This window comes from Procambarus clarkii, chromosome 14, assembly GCF_040958095.1.
Source record: "Procambarus clarkii isolate CNS0578487 chromosome 14, FALCON_Pclarkii_2.0, whole genome shotgun sequence".
Classification (NCBI taxonomy): Eukaryota; Metazoa; Arthropoda; class Malacostraca; order Decapoda; family Cambaridae; genus Procambarus; species Procambarus clarkii.
In genome coordinates this window covers 6,306,842-6,329,226 of record NC_091163.1, presented here as the reverse complement: position 1 = coordinate 6,329,226, position 22,385 = coordinate 6,306,842, and the positions used below count along the sequence as shown (strand labels likewise).

General features: G+C 39.3%; 1 protein-coding gene across 1 annotated transcript; it reads left to right on the top strand.

Moving 5' to 3' along the window:
- The first annotated feature begins 1,527 nt into the window (after positions 1-1,527).
- LOC123772191 (glycosylated lysosomal membrane protein B) lies at positions 1,528-22,241 on the top strand. Its single transcript, XM_045765258.2, has 7 exons — positions 1,528-1,863; positions 6,602-6,856; positions 9,699-9,893; positions 10,624-10,748; positions 14,142-14,310; positions 14,676-14,962; positions 16,620-22,241. The coding sequence occupies exons 1-7, from the start codon at positions 1,798-1,800 to the stop codon at positions 16,786-16,788; spliced, it is 1,266 nt and encodes a 421-aa protein (XP_045621214.2). The 5' UTR covers positions 1,528-1,797; the 3' UTR covers positions 16,789-22,241.
- The last annotated feature ends 144 nt before the right edge of the window (positions 22,242-22,385 follow it).

Here is a 22,385-nt window from a genome sequence, read left to right as displayed (position 1 = left end):
TGGTGGAGGCTGACTCCATACACAGTTTCAAGTGTAGATATGATAGAGCCCAATAGGCTCAGGAACCTGTACACCAGTTGATTGACAGTTGAGAGGCGGGACCAAAGAGCCAAAGCTCAACCCCCGCAAGCACAAATAGGTGAGTACATTATAAACCAACGGAACTGCCTACCCGCCGATATCGTAAAAGCCAAAACTGGTACATTTTAAAATCAATATTTTTGTATATACATCAAGGTTTCAAATGATTCCTCGTAGCTCCAGCCACAACTATATAACTTCAAGGCATGATGCAACCACAAACTGAGTCAAGTTATATAAGATATGGTAGCATGTACAAGGCTAATAGGCGGGGCATGAAGAGCTTGACCTTCCTTCCCTGTAGATACTGCGAGGTAGTGAATGTTAGGTGAGACCACATGCTTTCCAAGGTCATGTTTTGCCAGCCACCTCGTACGTCAATGTTGGCTTCAACCCTACGACAACACTTGGGGTGGATGGTAGAGCGACGGTCTCGCTTCATGCAGGTCGGCGTTCAATCCCCGACCGTCCACAAGAGGTTGGGCACCGTTCCTTCCCCCTCGTCCCATCCCAAATCCTTATCCTGACCCCTTCCCAGTGCTATATAGTCGTAATGACTTGGCGCTTTGCCCTTGATAGTACCCTTCCCTTCCCTACGACAACATGCTCCCTCTAGCGTTTAGTTTAGTTTATTTAAGTCGCAGTCTCCGTGGTGTAGTGGTAAGACACTCGCCTGGCGTTCCGCGAGCGCTATGTCATGGGTTCGTATCCTGGCCGGGGAGGATTTACTGGGCGCAATTCCTTAACTGTAGCCTCTGTTTAACGCAACAGTAAAATGTGTACTTGGATAAAAAAACGATTCTTCGCGGCAGGGGATCGTATTCCAGGTGTTATACTCAAATTCTGTCAGTTGAAATGTAACCAATCACAGGCAAGTAGGCCTCTGACGTCATGCCAGACAGAGGAGCATCAAGCATGCTCCCAGCAGCCTCAGTTATCCTCACAGACCCAGAGTAGGTGGACCTCGGCTGGCCAGTTATACACGATTAAGGACTTGCCCGAAACGCTACGCGTACTAGTGGCTGTACAAGAATGTAACAACTCTTGTATATATCTCAAAAAAAAAAAAAAAAAAAAAAAAAAATAATATTATGCACCCCATACCCATCTTGTGGGTGGTAGTGGAAAGGGTTACAGAGGCACATAATGGGCTGAGGGACTGAACCCCACAATTCATTTAGCTAAGCAAGTTACAATCTTGATGAGCTAGTTACAAAATTCAGTATAAGTCGTCACATCAACTTGTGGTCACATAAGTACTTATACTTTATATATATATATATAGTCTCCGCCACCTACCAATTACTTAACCCCCACCAACTGGCAATCATATCAATAAGATAACTGCATCCGTGATTTATAAAACATGAAGCCAATATCATTTTAAGTGTAATCATTATATGGTGATATTGTCGTTATAATCAGTGGTGATAATGAGCACCTTGGAGCGTATCAGCTGACGGCGGTCAACAACAACACCAGGTTATCAGAGGCGGCGCCGCGACCTTCCTGTGTGTTGTGCTACTGTGGCTGTGTCATAGTCAAGGGTACCCCCTCTCACAGGACCGGTGGTGTACCACTGTGGTACACTATACAGGACCAGTGTACCACTGTGATACACACAGAGGACTAGTGTAGAGCTCCTAGAGAGCAAGCAGCGTGGGACCAGCCACACCACACCAGTATAGGGTCCGCCCCCACACAAGCACACACACCATGGACGGGAGACGGATAGTGTTGGTGGTTATGTTGACCACAGTAGCCACCACCGCTGACAGAACTGTGAGTGTCTGCCTCTCATCGTGGCATAATCATTTTTCTTTCAGGGAGTGAGCTATTTAATTGAGAGGGTGCGAATAGGCACACACTGACTATTGTTCAGTATGTTGAGGATAGTTTGCTAACTGTAGGTAGTAACTGAGTGATTGTAACCTATCCACCGCTGCCCACTGGATGGGGGGCGGTGTGCAGGACAAACATATCAATTGTGACACTAGCTCTCCACATATGTCAGTTGCTTAATTTAGAACCTGTACTTGAGGTCGATCTCGAACCCATTGTTGATGTGACGACTTATATTGAATTTTGTAACTAGCTCATCAAGAGTGTAACTTGCTTAGCTAAATGAATTGTGGGGTTCAGTCCCTGAGCCCATTATGTGCCTCTGTAACCCTTTCCATTACCGCCCACAAGATGGGTATGGGGTGCATAATAAATGAACTAAACTAAAACTGTTGAGGATAGACCATTGTATGCATGATGGGGTTCACTTCCTGAACCCATTATGTGCCTCAGTGAAACTTTCCACCATTGCCCACGGGATGGGTATGGGGTGCATAATAAAAGAAGAATCATGTATGTATGGAAATAATTTCTGATGGAGCCTGCTAGTCCGCAGCCTTAACTTCCAGCAGGTTGTAGAACACTCCCGCCAGATTTTAAAACTTTTGTGACCTAACACAAACTAACCTAATCAAATAATTATATAGTTTTATAATTAAAAAATTAGTAATGTGTATGTGCAAAATGCTTAGGGTCAGGTTTTGAGTCTCGGTGCAGGCAAAAACAAATGGGCAGAGTTTCTTTCACCCTGATGCCCCTGTTCACCTAGCAGTAACTAGGTACCTGGCAGTTAGACAGCTGCTACGGGCTGCTTCCTGCAGGGGAGGAAGGGGGGTAACAAAAAGGAGGCCTGGTCGAGGACCGATCCGCGGGGACACTAAGTCCCGAAATCATCTCAAGATAACCTTAAGATGATATACGAAGAATCAGATGACAGTAGTTACTTAGTACAGTAGTTACTAATTATGTGCTGTGTTTTGGTCATATCTTTGGATACTGTAGTAGATTATATGAGGAGAATGCTCAACAAGTCATTTAGTTCATTTATTATGCACCCCATACCCATCCTGTGGGCAGTAGTGGAAAGGGTTACAGAGCCACATAATAGGCTCAGGGACTGAACCCTAAAATTCATTTAGCTAAGCAAATTGCAGTCTTGATAAGCTAGTTATAAGATTTAATGTATATTGTCATACTGTATCAGCAATGGGTTCGAGATGATCACAAGTACAGTCTCTTGGCTAAGAAAATGAACTAATCCACAAGGGCCGTGACAAGGATTCGAACCTGCATCCAAGAACGTCTCAGGACACTGCCTTAATTGACTGAGATACGACATGGTTGTTCATTTGATGCATCACGTTATTGTGATTTCTCTGTGTCTTAGCTAAGCAACTTGCGTATGTGATAAGCAAGTTTCATAATTGTCATATTCATCCTGCACACCACCCCCCCATCCAGTGGGCAGCAGTGGAAAGGTTACAATCACCCACATTTAGTACCTACAGTTAGCAAACTGGGAATATTTAGCTAAAATTTATGGAGTTGATAATATGAATAAAATAGTTACACATTTCTTGAACACTTGTTATAAAGCTGTCTCTAAATTCACATATCTTTTCGCACTCCATCAAATAGTGGCAGGGTGAGTGCAAATAATTTAGCTGGCACAGTTTACATTTGGTCAGGTCTACATCAGCAGGTAATGCAAATTCCCTGAGATACTTATTGTCGAGTCTAAGTTGAGCAGTAATAATTTCTAGGAGTGTTCTGATTCCATTGGATAATCCATAGATGTGTGGCTTGTCTTGCACAATCATGCAATGATAGATGGAATTATTAGTGCAGATTTCACTTTGTCTTAGATCTACTAGGTTTTCTTGAGGTTCTTGGCATATTATTGTTCTCAGATGGCTTATAGGCATTTCAAGGTTATAATCAACTCCTGCTTTGAAGACAGATTCTTTAGCTAACTCATCAGCTCTATCATGCATTCGGAGGTCAGCATGAGATGAAGTCCACATGAAATGGAGTTAGTTACCATCATTAATAATTTTGTCTAGCTTCAGACACGTTCATGTTACAATTGGGTCTTAAAGCGCTGAATGCAATTAAGGATGATAATGAATCACTTACAAATATGTCCAGCTTGAAGAGTAGGGCCCAATTGTTTATATGGACTTCTCACTCAAAATATAAGCTATTCTCTAGAGTAATTTGAAAGTTGTCTAAAGAAGGAACTTGGTACCCATCCTATGGACTGTGAATAGTCTATTTTGCATGTAGGTTTATGGAGCACTGCATTATTTGTATAAAAGCACATGGGAATGTTGCACCTTTAGAATACAGGAGAACAAGATGTCATACTGTTACATAATGTAACATGCATTCAGCCCAAAAAGTGCACTGTTTGCCACCAGGTTTTGCTTATTATTGAATATGGAATGATCTGACATAATCTACTACCTTACCATAAGTACATGCCACCTTACCTATGTATCCTTATCTAGCCTAGTAGTGTACATTAGCCTTCAGAAATGCTAACATCCTCTACTGAGGTGCTGTTGTGAGTTACTTTGGAGGATCTATTAGGAGGCCTTCCCAGATATTAAGCATTGAATGTAATGAAATGCCCATTACTGATAGGCCCTTTGTAGTTCCCTATGCCCTCCTTTCTTTTTTATTTATATATTTTTGTTTAATCCCTGTGGGGGTTGAGGCATTTGCTTTGGGGGGCTCATGAGTTAGGAAATAAGGTGGATGGAGCCCTGGGTGACCTGGGCTGCCACTTGGTGGTGGTCAGGCACATTAAGATTCAACCCTGTCCTCAGACCAAGTCCATTCCATCCAGCAGTCGACCCCAAAAACGCATTCATCAATTTTAACATGCTGTTCATTCAAAATAGGAATTTTTCTCAAATACAAATTAATATTGTTACATATTAGCATACTGCATATTTAGGCATTGGTTAGGTTAGGTGTTTAGATTCTGTGGCCGATTATTTGTATTTGTAGTACGTGGGTTGTATTTAGGTTCTATTTGCGATTATTTGTATTTTTAGTACATGTACAGCTTTGTGGTTCGAACAAAGGTCGTATGCTAAGCACTTTTCGATAAATGTTTGAACATCATCGGTTGAGTCATATGTAAACCACTTTTCATACATAAATAGGGGGTTTGGCGATTGCATGGAATCACTTTTGGCCTTTGTTAATGAGGACATAGTGAAATTTTTCTTGATTTTGGGGTTCTTCAAGCTCACTTCCTTGGAGTAAAGAGATTGATTCTGGCCCTAGCTTTGGTTAACAAGGGTTGGTTTCAGCGGCCTGGTGCATCTTCCTAAGGCGGGGGAAGATTCACCAATAAAGACTGGGGTTACACTGATCGATTCAGTGTAACCTTTCTTATTCTTTCACCCTTAATTTGTGAAAACAAAATTGTTGATGTATTAGATGATTGCAGTTTTAAGTAGTGTAGATAATTAAGCATCCACTGTATTAAAATGCAGTACTCTACGATATTTGTTTGGAAGAAAAATTGAGTGAATGCTTAGAATGAGGAAAATGAATGTAAAAGTAGATTTTTTTTTTAAATTTTACTTCTGGGATATTCCCGCACGGCCCGCACAGGAATATCCCAGAAAAACAAGCCTAAGCCTATGGCTAGACTACTAAGTGTTACTTGTTTCTTGTTTCTGTTGTACTTAGGCGGAGTATGAGTATTTTTTTACTTTGCTTCAGTACCATAAAAGTAGATGATAGAAGAATGGAATAATAGCGGTAGAAGATCCAGCCTGAAGATCCATAGGTGGTGTACAGTGAAGTAATGCAGACATTTGTGATAAGAAAAAAATGCATGTTAAGATTACAGAATGATATAGTAAGATTGTTGACTGATATGATAATGTCACAAGGTTGAGTGTACTGTTGCCTCTACATAACCAATATGTACTCAAATTTAAGTTACAAATACTTTGTGCTGAGTCGCGTTATTAGGCAGCAGAGATTAATAGGGTGATAAAAGGATATTACAGATAAGCATAGATAAGGAACTTGTATTGGTTGAATTATGTCATTCATTAAGTGAAGAAGAAAATACAAGTTCAGTCATCTTAATGGTACTGTATTGTATACTAGGAGGCCTGATGCTTACTGTGGTGTGTGGGATGAGTGTGGTGAGGCTGATGTTTAGCATTCAGGTTGATAGACATGAATGAATTCTTTAGACCTTAACCACTGTGCTGCGCCAACCGAGAAATCTCGTTCTGAGAGTTGTACTATTTTTTTTTAATTAGGCTGTATTTTAATGTTTTTTTTTTATAGTTTTCATCACTCTTTGTGTTTTGGAATGAAAACAGTTGAGTTTGGAAACATTTTGACATTAACTTTACCTGAACATTTATAAAAAACAACAAAAATATGTCCTTAACAATTGCACCATGAAGTTTTTGCCAAAAACAGGTGCGCAGTGCAGAGGTTAAAGCAATGCCTTATGAATTTCTTATGAGTGCCCTTGGAAAAAGGGACAGGTAGAAAGATAAAATATTGGTGAGATATTTGTAGTATATATAAATTTGTTTATTCACATTTATTATATATTCTTCTAAAATCTGTAGGATGTTAAATCTCACTGAGCACCTTGTTGATTGTTTCATTATTCCTGGCTCTGCTCCAACAGATTTTACCTTTGGAAGTCAACCCGGACTGTGAGGGGAACTGCAGTGAACCTTGGTTAATCCATGTTGCTGCCAATGGCCAGAATGACACTCTTCATCATTTATGGGGTGCACATGGTGCACTGTCATTTATGGTTGTAAAAACCAGTTTGGATGCAGTTATGAAAGTCAACTGGACAGAACTTCAAACACCATCAAATGTATCGGTGTCTTTTAGTGAAATACCAATCCATGTATTTGGGCTTTCTATTCCCAATGTAAGTACAGTATGATACAGGAAAACTTATGATCCATGAATTTTATACATATCCAAATAATTTTGTAAATGTGATATACAGCACTGTACTGTATAAATTCTGTTCTGTATGGTTCATATGTGCATCAATAATATATTTATTTATGTATACGCACACACATGCACACAGTCTAAATTTGTTAAAAATTAATAAGATGAAACATCATGAGCTTTGCTCTCTTCTTGTAACTATAATTAGGTAATTAAAACTAAACCCTGACACCAATTAGACATACAGTATAGTCACCTGTTTTTGGACATTTGTGAACATTATCTACTTGGATAAATAAAATTAGTAATAGTAGGTTTTTATTGCAAAATGTTTGGTATGAATTTAAAGTGATGTTTAAAATGTCATACACTGGATTCTGTATATACAAAAACAGATATATTAAAAAGACTGAATTATGGGTGAACCCCAATGGGCCACTGAAGCTTTGTTGCTGAGATAGATTCCCAATACTGAGTCACATGGTCACCAGAATGAATCCAGAAACAAACATGTTCCAAATGATCCTGAAAGTGACCACATTTTCAGTCGTGTAGATTCCCAGTGTTATAACCTAGGCCAAGAGGAAACCTTGGGGATCACTCCAAACCCCTGAAGCCTGTACGAGCCTGTAGTGGGAACCAGAACCAACATGGGGATCAGAGTTCACTACATAAGAGTAAAAAGCCCATGAGAATATCAGAGCTCCAAGTTTGGATATTTTTAACCATGACAAAAACAATGCAAACGATTGTTAATGAATGAAAATTTCTGCTGTAACAGATGGCATCCCAGGTGGCACAGAGTCTCAGCAATCCAGCTGTGAGCTTAGTGTTGATCTGGGGCACATCTGTCTGCATGAGCTCATCTCCTTTTGACTTTAAAATAAGTGGTGTTGGCCATCCCTTGAACAACTGTTCTTTACATGGCCATTGTTTGGTGGTGGCTTTTGTTTTGCTTCGCGTGTATGTTCCTTGAAGAGCCCTGCGGATGTTAAATCAGTATTATCATCTATGGTACCTGGCCCGCATTTTTCTAGGGTTATTTCCCTGCTGGGTTTGGGCTACCTCCTCGATTAGTGTGTAGTTAGCACTACACACAGATTTCTTTTGTGTGTTTGAACTTCTTCCTCTGTGAGCAGCCTCTTTTGGAGTCTATTGATATGAGGTTCCGGCTGCTAGCTGTATGTTAATCTCTCTCATGCCTAGTGTATTGACCGAAGGTGTTCAGGGGAACACACATGACTTCTAATCTCAAAAGTCTCCAAGGGCTTGTGCCTCTATCTACTGATGGGCTATAAGGTTGGGAGTTAAGTTATGCTTTGCCAGAGACATGTTCCCTGTGCTGGTTATTCTTCCTCATGACCCATTCTTGGCAGGTGGGTCATGGCTCCACCTGTCTCGGGACCTGAAACCACTGTGGGCTGTTTACCTAAGCGCAAGCTGGTATTTGTTGCTGGCAATCACTCTTGCCGTCTGTCATTTCACCCGTTGAGTACAGGACTTACTTCTTTTAACCTTGAGTGGGTGATGTTTGTCACCTTTCAACTTCAGGTTCCTGGGGTCTTTGTATCTTACCGTGTTTATGATAGTGGGCCTGTCATTAGTATGTCCCGATGTTGGGGTCCTGTTTGGGTTTTTTGTGGGATGGGGCTCTAGTCCTGGGTCTCATCATAGCCTCATTTGTTGGAACGGGGAAGTGTTCTCTGCCAATCTTGATGTGTGGAGTTGCTTAGTATTCTTGACTTAGTGTTCTTAGTGTTTCTTAGTGTTCTTAGTACTGTATTCTTAGTGACTTGTCTCCTGTGTTGGAGTTGGTTGACAAGCTTCTTTATGTCGTGTCATCATCTTTGTGGCAACAGTATGTGGTGGCTTGGCGGGCATTTCCCCTTGTACCTCTCTTCAGCATCTGTCCTCTGTGTTAATTGCTGTAGGTTTTTCTATCCCCTGGCACTTCATGGCTTCCAATTTGCTACCTAGACTTTTGCCTTGTTTTGTTCTCCCTTGGCTGAGCATCTTTCACTGGCATTTGGTGGGGATGGGGGAAAAAATGTGTCCTCACTGCTTTCTCCAGCTGTCTGTGGCATACTTTCATCTCCAGCCAGTTTACACTTCTGTGGGACCTTTTCTGGTCTTTAAAATGTATGTTGGGGTTTCCTGCTAGGCAAAAACTTTAAGTTGTTTCCTAACCTAAAGTTCCCCAACCCACTAACCCAACAACCTAAAGCTGTAGGAAACTATAGCTTTAGGTTGTTGGGTTAGTGGGTTCTTTGTTTCTTTGCTCTTTGCCTTTTGATGGGGTTCTCTTGTCCTTGCTGCTTGGTTTCCCCCAGGGGTAAACCGAGGACTTTGTCCTGTGGTTGCCGAACCTAGTGTAAAAAATCAGACGCCCATGACTTTTCAGTCTTCTGCCAATAAATGTCACCAGAACAACAGTGGAAGCTTTCAAGAGAGAATTGGACAAGTTTCTGCTGGAGTTACTTGATCAGCCTGGCTTCAATAACTATGGGGGCCTTTGGACTATGAATACAGACAGCCTCTCAGACCAGGCAACCTCAGGCCAGGCTGTGGAAGTAGAAGAAATCTTGACATTGTTAACAGGTAGAGAGATAGCAGGTAAATTGTAATCTACAAATAGCCTATCATCATGTTCTCAATATATTTCATTATAACATTATACATATAGTGCTGTACTGTGTTAAACCATGTACAAAAACTTACAGAAGATTAATAGCTCTTACATATAAAATTTTAGTGTTGACTCTTAATACAGTACATGGTTTCATATCCTAGTAATATATATATTTTTTTTCCAGCTGATTTTGTTCAATGACACAGATAATTCTGGAAGGTTTAACAACTCGACTAAAGAACAGATTATTGTCCCGATGACAGACTTTACATGGGAGGTTAAAACAGCATCCAACAGTACCCACGAAGCGGGGATTATTATTGAAACAAACACATTTAGAGGAGAGCTTCTACCAAACGAAACCAAAATTTCTGTTCAGGTAAGGTGTATTTCTATTTAGGTACAGTAGACAGTAGACTCCTGTTGTTAATATCACATACAGATGACCATAAATAATAAGGAATGACAAAACTATTTAGCTGACAACACCTTTTATAAATGTTTCATTGAGATCACTGACTTTCTGAAGAGAAAAAAACAGTAAATAAGTAGCTCCATACAGACCCACCTTCAAGGTCAGGCATAGTTTATATTGTTAGCTCCCTGACCACAGGAACTATGGTCAAGAGTAGCACACTCAAGAGAGAGAATATAAATAAAAATGTACTCCATTGATTTCCCTTATAGTGCAAGCATTCATTGCCCCTTTCAGGAGATAAAGGGGTTGACAAGCCAGCGGCTTCCTGTTCTCATCGAGGCCACTAGTATTAGTGGCCCTCGGGTAAATTCAGGGTAAATAAAGACAATCATCATTGGACTGGTACTTGTTGCCAGTGATCAGAGATACTCGCAGGAACCTGATGTGTGAAATGTAACCTTGCAATGATAGTATTGTAAGTTGAGGGTTGCTTCCTATGCCTGCCCAGAAAGTTGTATTTGATTACTGTATACTCGATGCAGAATTTTGGAAGCTGAAGTTCCTGTGAAAAAGTCATTGTTGTTTTTAATCTTATTGTTTTTCTTGTAGCTAGTTGTTCTTAGTTTGATTAGTACTATGAATATAGTTTGTATTTTGTAGTACAGTATTCTATGAAATGTTTGCTTTACAGGTGGCAGCTTTTGGAGAAAATGGAAGAAGCACATTATTGCCTCATTTACTGAGAACCCCAGACTCGGCCCAGTTTGATTTGGTTCTTGATCATTTGGTCCTTGACCTCAATTCTACTGACTACGAGTATGTATTACAGATTATATTTCTTCATTGATCTCTGTGTGACTGCCCATGATCATTGCAAAAATGTATTTTTTGAATGTTAGCATTTTCACATTGAAATTCATGAAAAAGTCATGTGGAGGATTATTTGTGATACATGTATCATGGTGTCATGAGAGGTAAAGAACAGATGGATAGACAATAACAGATGATTTGGAGAATACTGCCTTTAGTCATGACTGTTGCCTTGGAATCAATGAAGCCTCCATAGCCATGACCATAACAAGTAATCTCTGGTTATACCACATCTACCTTAGAGCCGCGTTGATCTGTGTCAAACATGCAAACATGGTGCCTGCCTACAGCCAAAAAATACTGAGTGATTTGAAAATTGTAATCCTTCAAAATAAGCAATACAAAATTGACTTCTTGAGGAAAACATGATATATAACATGAAGATTGAGAAATATGTATGCCCCTGTTTAATGAAATAATTGAGGCCCCTGTTTAATGAAATAATTGAGGCCCCTGTTTGTAAGCAGCTGGTGTGTCATGTTCCAGGGAAAAACTAGTAGAGTTGGACTTAAAAATTAGATATGGTAAGAGAAGCCTAATTTCTAGAATTAGAAGTTGCATACTCCAGTACCCATCCATAGGGAGAGAGAGAGAGATATAAAAAAAAAGAGGGACTTCCCCATAAAGACAAGAGAGGCACTGGACTGGTCATACTTGATGGACAGAAAACAAAGGGTCAGTCAGAGAGGATATGTAAGGCATGGAGACGAGTGGAAAATGGCGTTCCACATGACTGTCCTAGGATCATTGCTGTTATTAATTAATGTAAATGGCCTCACAGAGGAAGTGAGCTTGTACATGTCGATATTTGCAGGTGATGCAAAATTAATGAGGAAAGTAAGAACTTAAGAGAACTCTAGGTGCTGCAACAAGACCCCTGACAAACTTCAGGAGTAGGCAGATGTTACGGCCCTACTGGGACGCAACCGGGTTCTTCTCTGATGTTAGTAGAGTTTGGGAATCCGGCCCCAAGTTAGTAGAGGCTTTCAAGGGGTGTGTTCCGTAACGCAAGTTAAATTAAAGGGGGAGGGATACAAATGTTCTGATTTATATATATATTCTCACCACCACCATATAAATAAATAAGTCACCCGGGGTTTATAACTACACGATTATGTACAAGCTTGTCTTCCTCTGAAGACACAGGATGCTCCACGGTGCGCACTTTGGGTGGCCCTGGTTCCTTCCTCAGTGGCCCACGATGAATCCTCTATGATTCTCTTGGCGAATCTACCCTGGCCACAGGCCAGCCAAATCAGTCCCACTGGGTGCTCCGTCGTGGAGGCCTTCAACCACAATCCAGCCTGTAGCTGGCAGGTACCGATCAGCTCCGCTGTGTAGGCCACTCCACGACCGATACTAGGGTTGCGAGCCCTAGGCAGGAGCCTCGTGTAATCCCGCTGATCACTCTCCTCACTAAGCACCACAGTGGCTAGTCTCTTCCACCAGCCAGCCCCGGATAAGGCGATTCCTGATACTACCACGTCACAGGCAGGCTAATACTCTCAACAGAGTTCGTCCAGGGGTGACTCACAACTTCTTCAACAGACTCGTGGAGAGACCTTGGCTGCCTTGGGTAGACTGATCCGTCGTCCAATACAGCAGTCCCAGGTCGACTCTGTAATCAGACACGTCATTAGTACTGGGGACGCTCTAGGGAACCTCACTTACAAGCTTAGACACAAACATCCACCTCTCTGCTCCATAGATGGCGTTGCTGTCTAAACGCCACCTCACCAGAGGTCAGCAGCGGCTATGTTACGAGCTTATTAAGACGGGAATCCAGCACCTGTGGCCGGTATATCCCGTCCTCACTAGATGGCGGCGTCCATTTGGAGGGGGTTTCGGGAGCGGACTCACAGATGGCGTTGTCGTCACTGCTCCGTGCTCCGTTGCTGGACTCGGGTCCGTAACAGCAGATAAATGACTGATGGAATTCAATCCAAATAAGTACAAAGTAAGGGAGGTGGGAGACCTGCTTTTAACTATACCACAAGGAAAAGGCAATTACAAGAAGCTGTAAGAGAAAACTACCTGGAAGTAAACATGATCATGACACTAACACCAGAATCTCATGTGAAAAGGATAGCATCAGCAGCATATTGGAAATTAGAAAACATAAGAATGTCATTTAAGAATCAAAGCAAGGAGGCTTTCAAATCCATAAACACTTCCTTTGTGAGACTATTGCTCGACAATGCAGCACCAGCATGAAACCCAAACTTTGTGAAGCATAAACAGAAACTTGAAAAAGTTTGAGAGTTTGCTACTAGATTAGTACCAGAATTGAGAAGCCTCGGCTATGAGAACAGGTTGAGAGAACTCGTCCTTACAATCTTAGGGGAGATAAGAAAGAGGAAGGATATTATAACTACATACGAAAGCTTAAAGGGAATAGATGAAGTAGATAAAAGAAGCTTATTTAAGTTAAAAAGAGGAAGATTGAGAGGGACATCAGTGGAAACTGGACTTGTAATTGAATCGAAGCGATGTAAGAAAGTTCTCGTTCCCTGTACGAAAAGACTGTTATTGTCTTTTTCCACTGTGCCACTCATTCCAACATTAAACTCTTTTTGCAGATATAAACTCTTCTCTTCATCCTTCCTGATATATAATGTTTTAGGATTTACAGAATTTAGCAAAATTATAAATTAAATCATTTAAATATATTTTTCAAGCACTGAAAGTCTACTGGTATATGTAGTCACATCTTCTGGGACTGCATTCCTATTTACTTTTCTAAACACTGGGTAGTCACTCCCACCACTTATGAGTCTATAGTTGCATGCAACTGGTCTCTGCAAGCAGGACACTGGGAGGTGGGCAATTCAAAATAAAATGGGCCGGAAATTCAAATACAAATAGCCCTGCCTTACACTTTAGGGACATCACGTGGCATTTTAAGTTGGAGAAGTTTGGGTTGGCCACCACATCTACCACATTTAGGTGCTCCTTTTCAGTCTAAATCTGGCTCGGTTACCTTCACCAAGATTACCAGGCTTCAGAAATGCTTTTTCTATAATGAACTGATAATATAATAAGTTAATAAGAAATATTAAAAGAATTAAAATTTTGTTAATATTTTTACTTCTCTCTTAGCTAAATGAATTGTGGGGTTCAGTCCCTGAGCCCATTATGTGCCTCTGTAACCCTTTCCACTAATGCCCACAAGATGAGTATGGGGTGCATAATAAATGAACTAAACTAACTCTCTCAGTTAATATTAGCATTAATTTCATTCTTTACTTTTAAGTTATTTGTATATTTGTTTGTGTTTTTGTTTATACATGTACAGTATGTGTATTTATTTAATTACTCGAAAATTCTGTTTGTGACTAGACCATCAAGGAAGGACAAGGCAACACAAGGCATCAGTGGCTTTATTAATGCTCGTTGGGCTTTGGACCTCGTTATGTTTTGTTCAGAGGAAAAAGAAGTAGACGACAGTGGCTTTAAGCTTTCCACGAAAAAGTCTCTTGATGATGAAAACACACCAGGAGTCTTTCATGTAAGAATAATCCATATTATTAAGACTTGTATCCACTCCATCACTATGGCAGGCCAGTGATATTGGCTATAAGACATGGCCATGACATAAGGCCATAAGATCAAGATATTGATCTTGACATGATGGAATGCTTTGCTCATATACAGTAGTTGGAATTAAGTAATGTTGAGGGTAAATGATGAAGCATTATGCTTTAGAGTGCTTTATTGGGACATTAATTGTTTGTGGAATTTGTTAAATAAGAATTCTTATTAGTGAACGATGAATGATTTGCATAGTAATCCAATGCCAGTTTCTCCTTATTGCTAAGTATCTACAGATAACATGATTACCACTTCTGCCTAACGTTTATAATTATTTGACAGCTGGACGAGATAATGACAACTTTGGCGAGGAAATCTAAAAATGGAGGGTACATGCAGTGGCGGCCGGTGAGCTACCTCAGTTCGAGTCGGGATATTAACTTGGCCACCAACCCAAACATTGATGTCAACTTCACCCCATTAAAGGAAATCTCACAGCCTTTGAAAGAATCTTTGGCGTATGCCGTGTTTGGAAACGAGTTGGTGGGAACACGAATGACTGCCAAGACCAATGTTGCCTTTGGAATGACCAATGACAACTTTTATTCAGAAAATAATTATACTACATGGTAAGAAAAAATACATTTGCTGTTAGAGTAGGTAGAGTAGGTTGCTACAAAGGTATAGTTTTCTCTCTCTCTCTCTCTCCCAAAAAAAAAAAAAAAAATAGGTACTGTACTGTATTATCTAGAAGATTGCCCGCAGATGGTTCTTGAGAAGCTGGCAATGAGAGTTGTGAGAGGAAGACATAATACTGTATCTATAGAATAGATGAAATGTGACAGCGTGAGACTAGCTCAGGACTAGCTACATATACAATATCTATTAGAAAAATTCTGCTAAGCAATTATTAAGTCATATAGAAAGAAAATGTAATAACGTGTAAGTTCTTTAGAATATAGATTGTGGAAGTAGCTGTGAAAGATAAATAGATTCAACTTTTTCAACCAGAAGATATTGGTTAGCCCTTACGCTGCTCATTAGCTTCTGCACCGCCCATGTAAATATAAAAATAAAGAAATTGCAGAAAGCCTATTGGCCCTTGTGAAGCAAGTTCATTTTATGCCCAACCAAACTGATTCATATATATAGTGACTGCTGTATGATTCAAACACCAGTAACTAGAATCTCTGGGTGACTTGGCCAAAATTGTGTTGTTTCTGCTTGGCTTCTTTCCTTCTTCAGCTTTCATTGTAACTTAGGAATTCCTGCTTAAATAATGTGTTAATATAGAAAATGGGGAAATAAAATGTATGTTGGTAAACTTTTATGATAAATTATGAAAAAATGAGCCAAAAGATGAATATGATCAGAAGAAACTGGGGCTTAATCTGACGTTCGTTGAGAATGAAAACTATCAACATGAAGGGTCCGAAAAGTTACCAACACTCTCCCTCTATACATAATATCTAACTGACCTCTCTCACAGCATTCAAGAGAGAACTTGATAAACACCTCCATAGGATGGAGGTGTTTGATCAACTAAGGTTTGATCCTAATTTGATCTACAGCCTTGATCAATTAGGCTGTGATTCACACGTAAGGCTGTGAGCAGCTGCATCCAACAGCCTTGTTGACCAGACTACCAACCAGGAGACCTGGTCAGAGACCAGGCACAAGGTACATTGGTTTCTGAAACCAACAAGAGACTGACATTGATATGTCACACTCGTGCAGAAAAATAGCCTTGCGGAACACAGCCAGTTAACATGTATGTTTCAAGACTGAAACAAGAATTTAAAATTGTATAGGGATTGGAGGATAATATCAAAGATTAGGTACTAATGATGTACAGTATATGTTTGTGTGAATAATTAAGAATGTGCTTTGACTAAGTAGAATATAGAGAGACAGAAAGTAAGGGTGATGATATGGAGATGGGAAAGAGGGAGAGAGTGTATACTTGAAATAGAGGTCTTGAGGAAGAGAGCTGCAGGGATGTGTTGAGGTACAGCCATACACTGGAGACTGTACTCTGTACCCATTAAGTGGTGAGCTAGATGTTGACTGAAAGCTAGATAACTGTTACCTAATACGAAAATGCAATTATTTATGTTGCACTGTATTTCACTTGATTATTTTAATGGGAGAACGAATTTTCAGTGTCATGGATGTGTGTGCATGTCCACTTGGACATATATGTAAGAAATTTGTTATATATAGTGTAATTTTAATTAATAAAAAAAATAATAAACTTCTTAACTGAAGATAATTTATATTTTTCAGGACAGTGGCTATAGGAAATGGCTATCCACCAAATGAATCTTTCTCTACAATGGTCATCATTGTCATCACTTTGGGGCTGAGTATTCCTGCGCTCATGTTTATTATAGGAGGTACAATAATTGCCTGTCGAAAGTTCCGCAGGTCCTCCCAGCCACTCATTGAAAATTAATTTCTGGCTAGTTAGAGATTTCACTCTTCAGTTCATGTGACATACAGTAACGATAAATGATTACAACATACTGTAATCTTATATTAAAGTTATTTTCCTTATTCTTGTCAAGTGCCTTTTGCTGTGAACAAATTATTTTGATACTCGTGGTTTTAAGGAAAGTTTGCTCATTAAGGAATATTACAATTTAGATGAAAACAAAGGCTTTTTAATTTTTTTTACATCAATTTATTTCACATATACATTAATTTGTTATTTTCTGTGAACTAAGCTTGAGGGGCTTAGTTCTTGTGTAGACTTGTGTAGACTCGTGTAGACTCAACCTTGTACATTTGCCCGAGGGCCCCTGACGCTAGTGGCCTCGGCAAGGACAGGATGTTTGCGGTTTATCAAAGTTCTCCTATTTATTCAGATGATTTTATTGACCTGGATTTTACAATTTAAGTGTTTTGACATGTACAGCTAAGGCGGGTAGGCAGTTCCGTGGGTTTATAACCCTGTTGGGGGAAAAAAGCATCCCCTGTTTTTAGTTCTACATTGTAACTTGTTGAGCTTGAAACCGTTGCTCCTTGTTTGTGTTACATCTGACCTTTGAAGAAATTGTCTGGATCAACATGTCACCCACCTTCAAATACAGCCTTAATACATAGGAAAATAATCTTCAAGGTGAATATGTAGCAGTCTTTGATGTCGGCTCACAATAAAAATTCTGAGTTCAAACCCCGGGTAAGACGGTGATAGTTGGTCATATTTAGTTTCACCTGATGCCTGTGTTCACCTAGCAGTAAATAAATATCCAATAGTTAGGCAACTGTTGTGGGTTACATCCTGTGGAAGGTCTGTACAGTAGTTGGTTTAGGGTATTTATAAGCCTAAGTATTGGCTTCCTGTTCCTAAGAATGGGAAATTATTTAATACTAGACTATTATAATAAAAAATTATATAAATAAATATATTAAAACATAACTGTACAATGCTAAGGTTTCTCAGGGAAATGTCTGAGAGTTAATGAAAAATAATTGACTTACAGTATTTACAGTACTTAGTGGTTGCATTCATTACTAGATATATGCACTTATTCATTACTCTTTCCCTCTTCAGATTTCTACTGTCATGCATTCCTTAATCCAGGGCTGTTGGCAGGACAGTCAGTCAGTTTAGAGTTACAGGTAACAAACTGTTTACAGTACTCTTAAAGGTAGCCTGTCCCCCTTGGCCTTCCTCCAAGTGGAAAACAGCTCTGGTAAGGAGATAAGCAGTGTATGGCCAATACACACTTATCTCACTGGCACTTAATAGACCACCGGTCTGCTCATTATTGTCCAAACTGCATTGCACCTCCCTATAGAATGTCCCAGGTTTTCCGGGCATTCGTATGTTTTGCTTTCCTTTTTATAACCCCTTAAGGTCATTTGTCCCTTAATGAATCTGATGCTTTTGATATCGCTCACCTTGTGTGCTTTTGTGCTTGTAATAGCATCCTTGGTTATATTTGGTGCCTTTTGAATATCCAGCAACGCTGATGGTGCTACATAGTCTTTCCGGCTTGGTGACTTCTTTAGATAATTACTTACGTATTACTGTGCTAGACTCACTCATGCATTCATTGCAGCTGTGATATGTAGGGTCACTATGCATGTAAAGTAAACAATATGATAATATTGTGTGATGAGATTGTTCAGGGTACAATATTTGAGCTGCTTGTAAACTTCTAGGAGGTTTAACATGTTAGCAAGTTTCATTCACAGGATCAGAGAGATGTATATTAGTATACATTGTATTTATTTCTGTATGTTTATACATTTGCCATTTGTATCATTTTAAGACATGCTGGTATTTCTATGGCTTGATGTGAATATCAGGGCCACCATGTTCTTATGCACAATGTATACTTGATATTGTCTCTGCATGAAGTGTAGCAGTTAAACACCTTTGTAAGACTTTATGGATCAGCATTTTCTCCTGATAATGGCCCTATTTTTCCTTTCCCACAGCTGCAGTCTCGCAGACACGCTGCCCACAGCTGCACTCTAGCAGACACACCTGCCCACAACTGCACTCACAGACACACTGCAGCTGTGGGCAGTATGTCTGTGGCAAAAAAGTTCAACTGAATGATTTAAGATTATTGTGAAACAAATTAACAGTAAATTCAAATTCAAAATAGATTAGATGCTATATTTTTTAGTTTATACTACAATCATTACAGATCTAGCTGGACTAAACAGCTATACAACTGAAACAAAAGTTTCAATTGTATACCTGAATCAGTCATTTGTATGTGAATTGTTTTTTCCAATCCTAGCTGTGTTCAGGCTATGTGCTTGTTTCTGTTTGGGCTGTGTGTCTGACTACCTAGGCTGTGTATATACATAACTTCCTTTGAAATAGAGGTGAAATAACATGGGATAGACCTTGTGAACACCACTAGCTACAGTTGCTAGTAGGTTTCAATGCCACTATACTGTTTCACATTTAATTCAGACCAATCAAATAGAAAAATATAGTCCTCATAGTCTCTCAAATATTTGGTTATTGAATGGTTTAAACATTTATGCTCAAACTCCCAGAATGAGTGTAGGCATTTTACAGGCTGGCACAATCTCAAATAAGAGGAACACAGTAAGGGGGCAGCTAGATATCATTGGGCTGTTGGGTATTCTACAGTGCTAGCAAGTCGGTGTCTTCAGGTTCAGATCTCTCGAAGGAAGCCGGTTTTATTCTGTAATTTAATATTGGCTAGTTCTTAAAAGTATACTACGTATAAACATACACCTTTCTAACTTGGTCGGTAGTAGCAACTCCAGACTCTAAACACTTCCCAATCACTTTGACTGGAAAACTCTCCCCTATTGGGGAGCCCAGTCCATGTCCAGTACAATACTGTATAAATAAATATGCCTTAGAATCACAGAATGAGATACTGTATTACCAATAACAATGTAACTCGACATTGTTAATACATATCAGAGGTCCTGCATAAGTTCAAGATGGCATTGATGGTTCATATAGAAATCAAAGGTGATATTTTAGTATTTAATTTTATATGTGGTGATAATTAAGGCACTTCTTTAAACCAAAGTTATAATTTTAAGTCCAGTTTTTTTTATATAATTTGAATGGTGGTGGTGTTGTATAAATATGTTGCACATGTGGTAGCTCACATGAGAGAGCAATAATGTTCCATGTGTTAGGCTAACCATAATGCATCATTTGTTATAACATATTTGTAAGTGATATGGAACAACACCTGAAACACATTAAGTACTGTACAGTGTTATGACATCTGTTATAAGATGATAATGCCAAGGCTTACACAGACCACAAATACCATTTAAGAAAATTCCTTTGGCTTTAAATATTTTGTCAAATAAACAGCCATGAATTTAAAACATATTTCTAAAATGAAATTACAGTATTTGGCATGAATTTGTTAAAGCAGGTGGTCTGTTTATTGAGGATGAGTGTACGTTATGATGAATGTCATTACTCTTGTGGTATGTTTCCTGGGCACCAGGTTTATTGTGCCCATATAAACATTGTTGTGCTCAAGGGCTTATTCTGCTTGTGGTCGTATCTTCTAATTTTGCATCTTAATTCTCAATTGATTTTTTAACCAAGTATGATAACATCCAAGCCTGTGATAACTTTCATGTTTGATAGTGGCAAAATACTAATTTAATTGGAGGTCTAATTATTTGTAAGTGCAAAGTTGTGGTCAGTATTGGAGGGTCGATCCAACTTCTGCCACATAACAGTGGAGGCCAAAACCGTTGGCAGTTTCAAGGTGTAGTATGACAGAAAATTGGGAAAACAGGACGCCACGAGTGTAGCTCTCATCCTGTAACTATACGTGCGTAACTACCAAATGGAATCTTTGCTCATGTAAGGCTGCCATGTTGTGAGAAAGCCTTAAGTAATCACAACCAAGCCATAGATAATTTGAAACTGTTGTATTCCTTGATACTCAAATTGTTGGTATGTGATAAAAGTACTAAAGAATACTTTGTTTATTGTATGAGAGACAAGTTAATTGTCACTTGTAGATTTACTGCAGAGCAAGGGCAAGATAACCATTTCCATCTCTTTGGCAAAGATCAAATACAAGTTACTTAGTATTGTTTTGTTATTACATGTACATATGAAATGATGTAGGTATGTGGCAAGGTGGAAGGTCAGCAAAAAGTCAGGCCAGATCCAAAAGGCTGTTTGTAGACGGTCATATGTTAAAAATACGTCTGGGCATCATGTGATGATCACAGTGATGGCATACACCCGGGCATCATGTGATGACTACAGTGATGTCATACCCTACGGGCATCATGTGATGACTACAGTGATGTCATACCCTACGGGCATCATGTGATGACCACAGTGATGACATACACCCGGGCATCATGTGAAGACCTCGGGAACAGCATCCATGTGCAGGCCACAGTGATGGCATGTGCCATAGTCTGCCCCATAATACCATCATATTGTGTGTTGCTGTTTCACCTAGGCTAGGACTTATGTCCTATGGGTAGTTTCACTTGGTTGTCCTATGGAATTATAATTCTAGCTTGCTGACAAAGGCCCTGGGAAAATATCCCCATCCCCCCCCCCCCCCCAAGAAAAAAAAAAGAGCACAGAAATACCCAAGTAGAGTAACAAAATATATATACAGTATATTATATTTATAAATAAAAACTAACAATGTTGTATCACTCAGAGGATGTTCTACATATCCTTCATTTACAATTGATTAATATACAAGAATCATAAATATGATTATAGGCAAGATATTCAACCTAGACATCTTGGTCTGGTGATCATAAGCTGTATTATCCACTCGGGCAATATCATTATCAAAGACAGAAATGCATTGGGAAAACTGAACTCTCTTTGTAATTAATATATAGTTTCTCAAAACAATCCTATGATTTCATGCAAGTTAAATGAATATAAATTGGCTTATCTGAGTAATGAAGTGAAAATCTCTCAAACTGTGAGACCGTCCACCATGTCATCCCCGTCTGCCACTTTCTGGTCTAGTCACCGAGGACGCCCCTCTCACTTCTGCCCCTCAATACCAGCTGTCCAATCATCATTAAATAGCCCCTAAATATTCCCATTTAATAATGGTGGTAGGTCATATAAGAGTACATTTTTCATATACAAAACATTGATATCAGGTAACGTACATTAGGCCTAGGAAGGTTAGGTTGAGTTACGTTTTCTTTGCAACATCGCTACAGAAACTTTTTAGGTTTGTCCAAATTGAATAGTACCAATTTCTACTTTTCTAATTGCCTTTTACGTCAATATATGTACGATGGTCCTCATCGTTACTATAAGTACTACCTAAACAGGAGGATGGGCTACATATTTAGGTAATTTCTGGTTGTGCATTATCATTATATTTTTAATCTATATATTTTAAGTGTATTGTTAATAAATATTTATCATAGTTATAGTTCATTTTTCTTGCCTCACATGATTATACAAGGACATGCCATTAGTATTACTTTGATGAGAGTTATAGAGAATGGGACATCAGCCTAGATAAATATTACTGAAGGAGCAAGAAATTAATTTTGGCAAGTAGAATCATTAAT